This window comes from Oryzias latipes, chromosome 11 (assembly GCF_053564925.1).
Source record: "Oryzias latipes strain Hd-rR chromosome 11, Olatipes_Hd-rR_3.1".
NCBI classification, from domain to species: domain Eukaryota; kingdom Metazoa; phylum Chordata; class Actinopteri; order Beloniformes; family Adrianichthyidae; genus Oryzias; species Oryzias latipes.
Genome location: NC_136247.1, coordinates 4,394,387 through 4,409,680, shown reverse-complemented (window position 1 = coordinate 4,409,680; position 15,294 = coordinate 4,394,387). Strand labels below are relative to the sequence as shown.

The 15,294-nt window shown below is 46.1% G+C and overlaps 1 protein-coding gene across 2 annotated transcripts in view; it reads right to left on the bottom strand.

The window, feature by feature from the left end:
• Window positions 1-13,673, bottom strand: part of khdrbs3 (KH domain containing, RNA binding, signal transduction associated 3) — a 121,288-nt gene extending 107,615 nt beyond the window's left edge. The window contains exon 1 of one of the 2 annotated variants that reach the window (XR_002874181.2): window positions 13,355-13,655. Coding sequence is in view for 1 of the 2 variants with exons in the window: in XM_004074250.4 (XP_004074298.1) it covers window positions 13,355-13,445 (91 nt within the window). In the remaining variant the exon portion in view is untranslated. Of the gene's footprint in view, window positions 1-13,354 lie in introns of both variants that reach the window. The other variant, XM_004074250.4, reaches the window with a different exon arrangement.
• Between the last annotated feature and the right edge of the window lie 1,621 nt (window positions 13,674-15,294).

Sequence of the window (15,294 nt, the reverse complement as noted above, 5' to 3'; positions counted from 1 at the left end):
GAACAGTAAACACCATTTCACATTGTGGTCCTCTGGCACTGGCCTCTTAGTTGTTCCTAAGATGAGAACTAAGAAACACTATTAATTTATCTATCTTCCCTACTTAATACATTTTTTACTTTTATAAGGACTGTTATTTTATTTTTTATATACCATCCTTTTTATTACTATATTTATGATATTTAAGGTTATGCTTTAAACATTTCTAATCCCTTTTATTTTATTTACTACAATTTAGGGTTGGGCGATGTCCCCTAAATTGGCAGTTGACGATGTTTGCAGTCAACCATCGGGATGGACGATGGTTGATGATCGTCGGGGGGGGGCTATTTTTAATTTTTCGTTTTCTTCGATAATTGCTATTCGTTATTTTACTTTATTTATTTTATTTCCCAAATAATGACTCATCCGCGATGATCCAGTCTAAACTGAGGGCAATGACTTTAAAAAAAAATAAAATAAACAAAATAGAAAAGAAGTGGTCCGGTCCTGCGTTTGATTAGACCGGTGGAGCGAGCGACCGTGTCTCTAGCAGAGCAGACGGACTTACAGTTTTGTGTTTTAGGGGAAGTAAGGATGCTTTGTTACGTGTGGGAGACTTGGGACTGTGATCCGTCCCGCAACTCTACGTGAACGAGCAACCGGAATATAGGAGAACCAGGTCTCCCGGTAAAAGTGTGTGTCGGGGCAGAGCTCGGAGCGCTAGCTAACGCAGTGTGCAAGCATCGAAGCAGAAAGGCCGCTCAGTCCTTAGAAACCGTTCAAACAATCACGTGGATTTGTGTTTCCAGTCGTGTCCCGACAAAATAAAGGCTGATGTTAGTCCCACATATTTACGTGCAGCCAAGATGTAGGTTGCAGCGTTTCACGCATGGATTTATGTTCATGCTAATGTTGTTAGCCCGTGTTAGCATACTGCTAATCCTGGTTTCCGGCTCAGTTTTTCAACAGAAAAAGCACTGACCACACGGATTAAAAATGATGAGTGAACAGGCGCTTCATTATAACCGTAACATTAATAAAAGCAAGTTTAGGAGATCATCTCGTATATTACCGAGCTGACGTATATATGTATGTAGCCGCTCGGCGGAACTAAGTTTCGCTTCCGGTTTTTAAAAACACTACTGCGCATGTGCGAATGATTTATTCCGACCGAAAGTGTGACCCATTTGAACGTTTTTTATAATCTGAAAAAGTTTTTCTGAGCCCATCTACACGGTTGGATTCTAATCCGACCAATAATCCTTATAAAGATATTTTGCACATGTAACCGCGTCTTATGGTGTCGACTCGCAGCGTGGCGGGGGCGTGGCATCACGATGGTGTCTCTCCATCGGGATTTCAGTCACCTATCACGATGAACGATGGTATCGTCCATCGGCACAACCCTACAACAATTATTGTTGTATCTTATTTTAATATTATTTCATTGTTATTTATAAACTAATATCTTTGTTTGTTTTTTTTACTCCAGTGTTTCCTCTTGGGGATCCATTGTTCTGTGGCACTACCGGCTTCACCTGTAGGGGGCACTGTTGCTGCGGCGCTCGTTCTCAATAGGCCGGCTGGGCTCCCACTCTGTGGTCTAATAGCCATGGAGTGGGCCCTGAGCTGCTGTGTTGGGCGGGCGCTGTGGCAATGACCCCCGTGATCGGGCTGGGCCTTGGAATGAATGGACCCCCATTATACTGTTTCTGCGCAGCAGAACCGAGCCAGACTTCCTTTATTCTGCAGTTCTTACGTTTCTGTTCAGGGTTATATTTGGAGAACTGGATGGGTGGAGGGAGGAATCTGGTGAGGGAGGGGTGCAAACTGTGTGTGCATGTCCTGTGTTGTCTGTTTTAGTTCATTTTAACATTTTATTTCTATTTTATTTGCTTTGATGTAAAGCACTTTGTGTTTTCTACTGGAATGAAAGGCGCTATACACATAAATAAAGTTACTTGTTTAAAAAGTTAAAAAGTCAAATCCTGAGCGGAAGAAAACCTGACTGACCTCTTCCAACAGCTATCAGGCTTCTTCATCCTGTTACTGGACAGGTCCGAGTTGAGTGACATTGAACATGAACACACTATGTCACTTTATGTTTTTAATTGTTTACTATTTGGCCTCGTATTGAGAACTTATAGTACTGTAAAGTATTGTTGTTGTTTTTTTTAATGATTCTGTGTGATGTAAACTTCCAAGCCCGTTCTCCAAATTAAAAAGAATTGCCCCCCAGGGATAAATCAAGATGTTTGTATAGAATAGAACTGAACGGGTCACGGCGGCAAAGATGTTACAGCTTAAACGTTAGCTCCATAACAGCCCAATCCAAACCAGAAGGTCACATGACCACCAGCTTCCTGCGTGAACAATGTGCGATAAGCGATCAGTCTTGAAATAACTTTATAATCTGCAATACATTAACAAATAGCAAAAGAAAAACACAATTAATAAATCATTTCCATTTCACTGCAACATTTTTTTTATTTAAGTCAAAGCAACATAAATGATACTCCAAATGACCCTCGTCTAAATAGGATTGCTTACCTACATGAAAGGGTCAAATGCTAAAAGAGTATATTTGATACATTAAGCTCCCATGAGATTGTTTTAGCATGCATGAAAACATTAAAGGTAATCATTTATCGCAGTTTATGCTGTCTTTTTGATACACGTATCCCTCAAGTGATGATATTGTGATAAATTTGCCATTTATTGTGCGAACCTAAGTTTCACCTCTTTTAGCGTTCAGTCTTTCTTCTTGTTTTTCATTCTTCTTAAGAAATATGGTTGACTGAGACGACTGGGCTTGGGTGTCCTGGTCAAACGATGGGCAAAAATAAGGAAGAAGTGGACACAAGTGGTGCAAAACCCAAAAGACAAATGATTAGTCCTGGATAAAATGAAATCCGTGGAAAAGGTGGAAAACAGCAAAATAACAACCAGGAACCAGATAAAACAAGAATCAAACATCTAGAGCAGTGTTTTTCAACCTTTTTTGAGCCACGGCACACTTTAACCTTGACAAAAATCCCGCGGCACACCAGCCCCCCCCCCCCCGGCAATCTGACGTGCATTTTTGTGATAATTGTGGCAGAAAAAGCAGAAAGTTGCAGATGTTTTTTCTAAAAGATGTAATAAAAGTTAAGTTACATACAAACTGTATGTTCGTTGTGGTTTCAATCCGTGTAACAAGGACGACTCATTGTACGCTAAGGCGCTGTCCCTTTAAGCCAATGCATCATGGGAGATGTAGTGTGAATACGGCGAGAAAACGTCAGAAACACTTGCGTCTCTGAGTTTCATGGTTTTGTTCACTTGTTCCACGGTCTGATGCCGGATTCTGTGGAAAGCTACACCGCTAAAGACGAGCTTTAGCTGGTGTTTTTGTTGGAAATGAGTGAGTTATGAGCTAAATTGGAACAAGGAAGTTTAGACTTTAAACACTTCTGATTGGTCAGACTGATGACATGTGATTAAGCCTTCAAGAATGATTGGTGGAGTCGTGGAGACAATAAAAGCTGCGGGACTTTTCAGAAAACAGTTATAGCTGCAGGTAAATCGCGGTGCCGTCATTCTTATCAAAATGTCTTTAATAGAATCAAATAAACACAAAGAAATAAGTATTTTATGATCTTTCATATTCCTAACTACTCAGTGTTTTATCAGGACCTGTTTGGATGAACAAAGAGCTGATTTCCTGGAGATGGTTAATGTTTTTAGATCAGTTAATGAGGGCAATTTTCCACGGCACACTTGACCATCTCCCACGGCACACTAGTGTGCCGCGGCACACTGGTTGAAAAACACTGATCTAGAGGAACTGAGATGAGGAGATGATGGCTGACAGCATCAATACTTGTTGGTGTTCAAAGCCAATATTTTCCTGAGGTTTTTCTGCTTTCTGTTTAACATTAGCTGTAGGTTAAACTAAACCCGGTGTGACCGACAAGGAAAAACCAGAACACAACAAAAAAGAGTCCTCACATCCACATTCCATTCATTGTCTAAAGAACTCACACACTTTGGATAAAATGTGTGTAAACGTTTTTAAGGGCACCAGTAAGTGTGTGTTTGTGTGTGTGTGTGTGTGTGTGGGGGGGGGGGGTCTGCTCTACATTAGACCCTCCCCTTTCGGTGGCAGTCACAGTTGTCTGAGTCGTGTGTTTAACAAGCAGCTCATCAGCCCCGGACATGAGGCGGAGTGATGTCACTTCACAGCGGCGGTAAGATCCGAGTCCTGATGTTTGGCTTTTGTTCCAGAGAATGTATTGATCAGAGGTGGGATCCTAATCTGGAATGGGAGTGTTTGTGTGGTGGGGGGGGGGGGGGGGGGGGGGGGTAATTAATAACTGTCTTCAAAGTGCTGCATGCTGCTCAAACATCAGCTTTCCTGTTCCTGGATGGATCTGCAGGAAACAGGCACCTCACATAAAAAGTGCTGCGAGAACCCCTGTGTTTGCTTTGTAAATCCATGCCCCCCCCCCCCCCCCCCCCCCCCCCATTGATTCTGGACTCTCCTGGAGCGTGCAGGTGTTTCATTTCTGCTGCAAGGTTATGGCTGCTCTACCCTGGAGTTGAAGTAAAACTTGTGGATATCTCCTCCAGCTTTTGTGCCCTTCAAACATCAGATCTGGCTGTCACTGAAGTCATATCGCACTCGGAGAAAAGCTCCAATCTCTGGTCCTGAAATGCAATCCACTCCTCCCTGAATGAGCCGCCCTTATCAGCCGCTCCAGGATGAGCTGCTGTCAATACAACAACCACAGAGAGAAAACCCCGTCTTCCCCTCGGCTCCTCCTATCGGAGCTTCGCATCTCCACACAATCCCAGCACCGGTCGGTCAGGCGGCAATTAAACCCCCCACTCCCAGGACGGAGGGGTGAGCAGACACGAACCACAGATCTATAAACTGGATTTCTGAGCGTTCACTTCTCGCAGGCTCCCATCGAGCTGAAGAGGCGTCGCCTGTGTGGACTGCACGCTCGCTGTAATTACAATCATCTCTGCCAGAGATGCATTACATATGACAGCCAAGAATTGAGCTGTGATGCCTGTGATCCCGTCACTAATGAACGCGCTGACGGCTAAATAGCTGCAGACGTTCCCTCTGGAGCTCCAGCTGATAAATATAACTGCTGCGGCAGAGACGCTGCAAATCATTCACTTCAGCAACAAGATATGTTTTATTTATCCCCAATAAAAACCACAAATTGACCAAAACCAAAAATAAATAACAGGACTGAGGATTACAGCGTTTATCTGCCGATGCCTAAACCTCCTTCCTCATCGCCACAGAGTTCCCGACAGGCCGTAAAAGCAGCCACACCGACGGACACCGGCTTTACCGGGATTAGTTCATGTGGAGACGAGCCCACATGCACCACCCAGATGCTATAAATACTCCACAAACGCTGGAACTATTTCACAACACTTTCAGCTGGAGCTTCAGACTTCCAGTGTGTCCTCTGCAGGCTGCAGCGGCACGCACACACACACTATCATTTCTGCCTGGTCTCAAAGGAGCAGAGAAAACCTGTTTCAGTCCGCAGGAAGACCTTTTCTGGGAAAGTAAAGCAGAAATCAAGAATTTTAGTTTTTTTAAACCAAATTCAAGCTATGAGACAAATCTGCTGACAATACACTCACACACGTTTCCACTAAAACACTTTCAAAAACTATCTTTCTATTCATTAATGTCTCTTTGTAATTTCATTCTATTGATTTCTGTCCATCTATTAAGGTTTACTTATTTGGTCATTTATATCTGTGTTTAGTTTTATGTATTTTATTGCTTTTCCATTTTGTTTGACCTCCAGTGTTTTCCTCAGAAGGATCCTCCACACCAGTGGCAGTGGGATAGCCCGGGTCTGGCTCCCAGCTTTGATTGGGGGAGGGGACCTGAGGCAGCGTCCCATAGCATCCTCTGTAGATTTGAGTGGGGTGGTCATCAATGTGAAGAAGTCCCCAAAATATTGTTTCCTCTCTTTAAAATCAAGCCGCATTACTGTTTCATATCTCATTCACATATCGTTTTATGTTTCATAATCTTGTGTGTGTGTGTGTGGGGGGGGGGGGGGGGTTGTGTGTGTTTTCGTCAAGGTCTTTTTTATTGCTTTTAATTTTTACGTTGAAAAATGTTTTTATTATTTAAAGCATTTTGTGTTAAATATGTATGACAAGTGCTTTATAAATAAAGTTTGATTTGAATCTGGATGTTTGTGTTCTTGCAAACAGCAGAAAGAATATCAAAACTGTCCAATTAAGATGGTTTGATGTCTTTTTAGTTTTATTTGTTTTTTCTTCATTTTAGATCAAGTTGGGCTCTTATCCACTCTCATCCTTTCTGCAATGTAATTCAATCACACCCTAAACAAATGACCTACAGGTTACACACACAAAAACACACACACAGAAACACACTGAACACAAACACGCACACAAATCTTTAACAGAACTATGTTCCACAAAATGTCAGCTTCGTGGATGAACTGTGACATCACAGGCCGGGATAAGACCAAGCTTTGTGTTCAAGCAGGACAGCAGACATCAACCAAGAGAGAACTGTAGCCATTTCTTTGCTGTGTCTGTGTGTGTGTGTTTGTGTGTATTAGGGAGGTTAATATGTGTGAATGTTTACTGCATGCAAGTGTGTTTGTTAGAATTTCAAGTTGTGTTTGAGATCTATGTGTAAAATTTTATGTATCGGATCTTTTCGACACCTCTAGACCTCTGAGGAAGGGTCGTCCCCAAAAGTTATGGCTAAAAAAATGTCTCCATAAAACATTAAAACCCGAAAGCGTGTGTGTGTGTGTGTGTGGGGGGGGGGGGGGGTCAATATTTACATTTACTCAAGTGATTAACTAATTTTAGGTAGGCAACAGAGTGAAGGGTTAAGGATCTACAGTGGATGCTGTTAATTGCTCATTATATCAATGGGAATCGAACCCTGGTCTCCCGTAAGCCATCAAGCTCGATCTATTTTCAGTCTTAAGTGTTTGATGTTATAAGAGCTCAGGTTTCTGAGTTTGTTTCTTTGATAGGCAGGTGGAGGAGCCATCAAAGACACCGATTAGTTGCTTCTCTTTTCTGCAGCGTGAAGATGAAGCCTCCTCCTCCTCCTCCTCTTCCTCCTCTGACACCTCTATCCGCTGTGCTCCTCCATGCCAGGAATGAGGCTTCAGCCTGTCTCTCTGCAGGCCTCATTCCGCTCCTGGATGGAGGACACTTCCACACACTAATGATAAAGTCACAGACATTTAACGAGAAGACACTTCAGGCTTTAACGAGACTCAACGACAAAATCCAACTGCAAACTTTAACAAGGAAAGCTACCAAAGGCCACAGCAGGGGGGGTGAATGTTGGAGAAACTTTATTCTGATAACATCACTAAGTCATTTTCTCATCCATCGCTGGAAAAAGAAATTCTACATCAGACCAAAGAAGAAAAAAAAGAAAAGCAGCGCAGGAAATATTTAATTTCTTAAAAAAATGCAAGTTTCAACGTTTCATGAGGATGGAGAAGGATGCAGAGCACTCTGGATGCAGGTAAAGGGGTTACAGCACCAGCATCTTCTTAAAACAGAATAGAGGGGGCAACTTCCCTTCTCCAAGCCTGGTGTTTTTAGGGAAAACCCAGAAGTGATGAACGTTGTGGCGCCGCATACCCTCACTAACCCCTCCTCCCCTTTTTTCTGTTCCAAACGGAGGAGCAGGGTGTCTAAACCCCTCCACCAAAGCAGATCAGTGCACCCCCTGATAACACTGTGATGGGGGCAGAAAACATGGCGCGTCCTTCTTTACTCCTTTATCAATTGCAGCACCCATGCATGAAGGGTGCAGCATGCATGAAGGGTGTACACACCGTTTGCACCCAATCCTTTCAACCACTTGTTGAGCTGCAGCATCTGCTGCTGCTGGCTGTGCTTTCCTCGCCCGTGCAGAGGTCCCGCCACCAGCAGCCGCGGGACTCGAACCCGTGACGCGCTGCAACAAAGCGCTACATTGAGAGGGAGGAAAGAGACTCTGGCTGCGAAGCCCTCAGACGTGTTCCAGTGCCGAGCGCTCCATATCTCATGCAGAGGATTAAGACTCGCAGAAGTAATAAAGCTGACTGCATGCAAACCTAAGTCTCCCAAGATCAGAGGGTGTGAGGGACCGAGACGCTGCTCAACTATAAATGCTGCCGCCAACAGAAGAAGAAGAAGAAACTTTGGTTTTAAATATCTAAAAATAAATTTAAATATCTCCCTGCAGTGACATCTCAGACCCTGAACCTGCAACGTCATTCAGTGGGCGTGAACTTACAGCATCTGTTTACAGCGGAACGGGCCCGTGGCCCCTGGGCTTATCTCAGCGGAGCCGCGGCTCCTCGGCACCGGGGACACGGAACGATAAACATAATTAAATTGAGTTGGATTACACAAAACGGATCGGATCAGTAGGGAAGGCGGAGAAGCTAATCCACTGCGAGCTTCTCTATAGAGGTGCCAACCTTACAAAACGACATAAATAGGGGGGGGGGTGTCACTGGGAGACGCAAAACCGAGTCCTTGAATGAAAAGACGTTCCAAAGTCAAATATTAGCTGTAATAAAGCGGTTTTTAAGGGAAAACACGTCTAATCCTCTGCTCATCTGCACAGGAAAACACCAGTCAACCTCTGTCATTACAAGGGAAGCTGCTGCAGGACGGCAGGAAAGGTGACAGAGACAAAGAAGATTTCCCCGGGGAAAGGCACTCCAGCCCGTCCAAACCAAACAGGCTTACACCCTTTAGTTTAACAATCCTAATCCACTTTAATCCCACTCTGACTTGTCTTGGACAGAATTGTGCATTGCCACATATAAGACTGATTAATAGGTGTTGGAGGGAAGGGGATGTTTAGGGACGACGTTCATCCGTCACCAACGTCCGAGGGATCGACAGCGATCACGATCAAAGTAAACTCCAGGAAACAGGAGGACTGATCTCCACGGCAGGAAGATGCCAGCTTTCAGCGTTCTCCCAGCCCCCCACCACCGAACTCTGCATCGTTCCAGCTGCTTTCATTCAGCCGCTGCAGGAAGGACACCAACGCAGGTGCAGGAAAACCAGAGTGAAAATGCATGTTGGACATGGAAATCTGTCAGACGGAACATGAGATTCTGAGCTTCTCCTCAGGTCATGTTATCCCAGGATTAGGTTCTACTGGGGAACTTTTAAACCAGAAGATGTGAGGCTGCTGAGAGGAATTCAGGTCATTCCTGTATGCCCCCACCCCCCACCACCAAGCATCTGGACATTGACCGACTGATCAGACCTAGAATTAGAGCTGAAGGTTTCCTCTGGTGGTTGTCCTGGTCAGCTCAATGGCCTTGTGGTAAAGTGTCCACCCTGGAAGGCCATCAGTTCAAAAACAAGCCAAGTCATGCCAATGAGACCCAATGCCTCCTGGGGGCTAATGGTTCCCGCAAAGGATGGGTTAAATCCAGAGTGTAAATGTCACACACCTATAGGTGCGTGATAACTCATGGGACGTTTGGTCCGGCAGGTGTGAGCGCTCACCCTCTGTTCATTTTAGAGTGCAGACAAACGGGCTGCCAGCAGGAGAGAACCTGAGAGGGAATCTGTGACGGACTTCCAGAGTGTCTCTGAGCCAGGAAACAAGACATGAGTGTAAGGCTACATTCTCACTGGGCATGTCACATACATTCTAGAACGCAGTAAAAATGGGTTCTTGAACGCACATTTAGTGTTATGGCGTTCACACTGGACGAGCAGGGAGGGGCTTCTTCTTTGTGCTACCGTTTACGGACACATGTCCACCACCTGCAGTGTGAGGAGGCTTGGTGTGAAATGTCAGAGCGGTGGAAATCTGGGCTTTTTCTTTCATGGCTCTATTCTGACATTAGAAAGACTTGTTGTCACAGAATTCCAGCAGGGAACAAACCCCAATTATTAATTTCTCCTTCGTGATCTATTTTTAAACTGATCTATTTTTTAAACATGAATTAAAAGTGACGTCATCCAAACATCACTACCAAATCCGAGTCCCCAATTGGTCAAAGTTCAACTGGTTTAACTTTCAACCCGTGTTCCATGGCAGCCCGTTTTGCAGTTAGAGGCTGAAAGCTGTGGTAGAACTTTGTGAAGCGATGTGTGGATGTGAGAGTTCTGAACGTGGGAGCCCTCACCCTGCTCGCTTATGAACGCATGTTTTTACCCGTGAAAGCCTGTCGGGCCACATGGGGCGGTAGGGGGGGGGGGGGGGGGGGGGGGGGGGCTTGGCTTTCATTGCCTCATGATTGGTGTCACAGGAGAACAAGCCCTCCACAGAGCTGTGAGCCTCAAACGTCTCCCACGTTTCAGAGATCTCACCTGCTCAGGTTCTGCGTCTTGATGGCTGCTTTAGCTACAGATGTATTTTTGATGTTTGGGGGGGGCGTGAATAATGTGAACTTGCACAGAGAACGCAGAGGGAGGGGGCAGGTCTCTGCTATATCAGATCAGAGACATTACGCAGAAAGACTTGATTTCCTGGGCCTTTTAAGCATTTTCCCTTTACTTTATCCCAATTCTGGTGCAGTATGGAGGGGGGGTGGGGGGGCAGAAATCCTTCCAGAGTGAAACAAAGAAAAGGCAGCAGGCAGGAGAGTAACAGGTTATTAGCAGCATTTCTGCGGCTGGCAGCTGAAGTCAGAACTTTACTATAAAAAGTGCCATTTTCATTTGAAAGCTAGAGGAGGAAAGCTTCCTCCTGACCCCGCCCCCCCCCCCCCCCCCCCCCACACACACACACACACACACACACACAAACACAAAAGACTGCACCCCACCCGGACACCCTGCTCAGAGGACACTGCAGAACGCTGCTCAAACAACCCAACCAGCGGAGGAGGCAGTAAACCAGAGGAAGGCCTCTGATGGGATCAAACGTTGCCGTGACGACAGACAACCATCTGCGGTAAGGAAACCTTCAGCCGGCTGAAGCTCTGCCTATCTGTAACAGATGAGCTTCCGATGGAGACTTCACAGATGCGTCATCTGGATACGGAAGGACTTTCTGAAGCTCTGCTGATCTTTAAAGGCCGGGTTTGTCTCGGCTCGACCTCATTCGAGCGCCAAAGTCAACCGGATCTACTGGATAGAGGAGGACCGGTCAGAAAAAGGAGAAACGCCGTAAAAAAAATAAAAACATTTATGCTGATTTCTGTGAAGTAAAAACCTGCTGCTGGTCCCAAACTGGGATATTTCCATCTGCAGAAAAGCTTTTCTCCTTTTCTCTCCAAGTTTTCCACGTTGGATATTTGAAACGTTTCGGATGTTTTACAGACGAAGAGCGTCTTAGCAGATCGATAACAGTCGAAATTTGTTTCTAGATTTTAATTCTCATTTAGGAAGATTTGGATCCTTTGAAACGGTTTAGTCCCATTACAAAAACTTAATACTATTGAGGTATACTGCTTTTTTAAAACATTTGTATTACTTTTATTGATCATTTTTAAACGGATGTTGCATTTATTGACTTTTAGAAGTGTTTAGGATTCATGAATGTCCTTTTCTTTTATCTGCAGCTCTTTCTTAGAAAGGAAACGATGCATCTGCTGCTTCTTCAGGTTCATCCCAACAGAACTCCCAAAAGTAGCATTTAAGCCAAATGATCGGCCGCCCCGACCGCAGCCTCTTCCTCTCCCTGCAAAGCTTTTCCACCTAACGAGGACAATCCAGCCGGCGCGTCTGCTGTGCGCTGCATGCGCGAGCAGGCGCAGCTGCATGCGTGAGCAGGCGCTCCTGCATGCGTGAGCAGGCGCAGCTGCAGGCGCACCTGCATGCGTGAGCAGGCGCAGCTGCAGGGAGCTCTTTCACAGCGTTTTCCCAGTTCGCAGCCTGCAGGGCTTTCCTAACAAGCTTTCCTGGAGGTCCGGACAGGAGCGCGGCGCTGCAGCCGTGGCCCTTTGTGCAGGCGGAGGCCAATCTTGGCTTTTGAGGGGAGGGACGGTTCAGACCTCGGCAGACGTCTTCTGGTATCAGAGGTGGATCTAACTGAATACCAGAAGCACTTGCTGCTTCTCCACACCTCAAAGGTCTGCATCCACATCCCGCAGAGGAGCAGCGTCCAGGAGCTGTCACGCCGGTCGCTCCGGTTCTTCTCCGCGCTTCTCCTGCCAGCTGCACAATCTGCTCAAGAAGTCAACGCCGGCAAAAAGAAACATCATTAGGCAGCGCAGCGTTCCATCTGCCGCATACCAGACAGATAACAGGATTTACAGTTTGTGGTGTGCTGTTCACGCCAAACTTCACACAGCGTGGAATCTGATTACTCTCAAAACCTCACCCATGACTTCTGCCAACCTCTGAGCAAAGATCAGGAGGGAACAGGAGTCAAGGGAGGAGGAGGAGGAGAAGTTCTGCTCACTCTCCTCACGCCTGAATGACAGTCCAAAAAAATGACAAACGACAAAACAATCTCCAAAAGCAAAGCTGGTTTCTGTTTCCCAGCAGCACTCGCTTCTGTTCTTCGAGCTGCAGGATCACATGAAGCCCAGAAGCTCAGCTCAGCTGTGCCCCTGTCCTGAAACTTCACATCATCACACGGAAAAATAACCGCATTTCCACTCACAGAGCTGACAAATGTGTGCAGCCTTTTGAAACACGAGTCTGACACTTCTTTGGAGGACGGCGGGTTTTCCTGAACATGAACAAACTGTGGGAAACTTCCTGAAACGCATCCATGTTCATAAACAGAGCGATGGCTTATTCTATTGAAACGCCGCCGCTGGTGTGCATGTGGACGTAGTGCTGCTGAGCAGAGAAGCTCAGGAGTCGCACCTGCAGCTCAAAGGTCAGATGGAAACCAGAGACACTTCCAGGGGGAGCAGATGCATCTGTAACATTTCATTCCTCCTAGTAACTCTTGCTGCTGGGGGAAGAATCGGAAAGTGTGAGCAGATGTTCTGGTTCTGAGGGACGGTTTGATACCCAGTCAAACCCCCCAGTTTAACACCCAGAAGAGCCGAGCCGGAATGGAGCCAGACCGGCTGCATGTGAGGAGCATCGTGGCAGACACGCCTCCAGACTCTGGTGAGTTGGCTTTCCAGCCAAAAGCATCTGGACTGAGAACAGGAGCCCCCCCACCCTCCAGCAGCACAGAGGACCACGTCCACAGAGCAGCTTCCCCATCATCCCCCCTCAGGATCCACGCAGCCCTGTCACAGCACACTCCGGGCTCGCGCTCGTGCGTGGATCATCATGTCAGCCTCATCCACAGACTTTCGCCTCACGGCGGGCGGGTTTGACTAAACTTTAGAACATTCTGACTGAAGAGGAGCCTCCTTCATCGCGGGAGGCTGTGAGCTGTGAGGGGGGTCAGAGCGAAGCCCGGACTCACCTCGCTCCAGGAGCCGCAGACAGTGCTGGAAGGCCGGGTCCAGCGCCTCCTTCTCCGCCTGCAGCTCCGGTAGGATCTTGTCGGTCTCCATCTGCGCTCCTCCTCCTCTTCCTCCTCCTCCTCAGGTGTTCAAACAAAAGCTGAGAATGTGACGAACCCGCGAGCTCCGCTGTCTCCGCGCTCGCGCTACAAAAGCATCCCTCCGTCCTCGCGCGCACACAGAACGCGCGCTTAAAAGAGCGCGGCAGCTTTCATCCTGTCCGACTGCCGCCGCTCCGCCTCGCGCCGCATACAGACCCCCCCACGCCCCCCGCCCACCTGCGAGGAAGGAGGCAGGCGCGAGCGGCCATTGGTCCGCGGCGACATGTCGCTCGTGTAAGGGGCGGGGCTTCATCTTTCTGCAAAGAGACGTCTTAACAAAAAAGTCAATAAAAAAATGCTTTTATTTGATTAAAGTGTAAATAAATGATGAAACACGTCTTGGCCCCCCCCAAGGCTTACTCTGGGGGGCGTCTTATTCCAAAGGAATGTTGGTGAAGTGACTTTAATGAAACACAGAAAAAAGACAGAGTTTAGGAGGAGAACAAGACTTTCAGAGATGACACACACTAACGCACTTTGTAAACACGTTTTAAAAAATAGACTGTCCAATCATTTTAGCCAAGTTAAAGCATTAATTAAAAGAAAAAAACATGTTTGTATGAGAATAATATTAAAAATGTGTTTTTGTGATTTAGCTGCAAATATGAGTCACATTGAAAAACCAGAGAATGACTGTATTTTGTGGGAACAGACACCAGACTCAAGGATTTTTCCACAGTCACTCGTTTCAGTGAAGGCAGGAAAAATGGATTTATTGTCAGGCTTTAAAAAAACAATGACATTTGGAATGAAGAGCCTCTTATGAGCTGCTTTCTGTTTCCTTTAACACTTCTTGGTTTGGGAAACAAATTGAAAATCAGAAGCTAAATAAATTATTACTTTCTGGGCAAGACCAGAAACTTTCATTAAAGCAAAAGGAGGGAAAATGAGACAAAAACAAAGCTGATCAGAGCAGCATCTGTGCCGAACTGCATGATGAGGCAACAGTCTTCAAACTTAATAACATTTAGAAACCTGCAGGGCAACATTAGGTAATAATAGAGCTTAATATCATATCTAATGCAGTGCTTTAGTGGTGCAGATCAAATAAAGAGCAATATTACATTAAGATGGGAGACTGTCTTCCAGCAGACTGGCAGACTGCTGGACTGATTTAATCAGCTTCAGAGGTCGAGGGCCGCTCCACCCCTGCATCTCTTTTCCCGCTCTAAAGAGATCGTTCATCAGTTTCAACTCTGGTTTTCAGATAGAAATTGACTGATCCTAGCTGTTTTTACAGCAGGAGGAGTGCTCAGCGTCGTTTGTAATCCAACCCGTACGACCCCTTTCTGCAAAAGGGGGATTGATTGTAAATGATTGATTTTTCAGCAAAAAAAAAGGAGAAAACTGATCCGTTCTCCAGTCCGGCGTCTGTCTTTCCAAAAAAAAATTAAAAAGTATGAATGGCAATGACAGCTGGATGGAAACAAGCCGTGAAGTCACACAGTGACTCAGCAAACAGGTGATGTTGTTTTGCACATTATAACAGCAGCAGGTGGAGGTTTCTGGTTCTGCAGGCAGCCGTCATGAGACAACCATGCAAATAAACTCAGGTGAGGAAAACATGCATCACTTGGGGGTGCGGTGGGGGTGCATAACTGTCCGCCTCAGTCATTTAAACAATTGATTGGGTCCTGGGATCCTCGGGCTGCTTCAGCTTGTTAGGACAACCCTGTCAATAGCTTTCAGGAAATCCATTCACCTTCTTCCAGGTCAACTGTGCTTCCTCCAGGGCGTGTTCAGGCATTTATTAAAAGAGGAGAAACCCGGTCTCAGAAGGGTGGGGGCGCAGAACACCC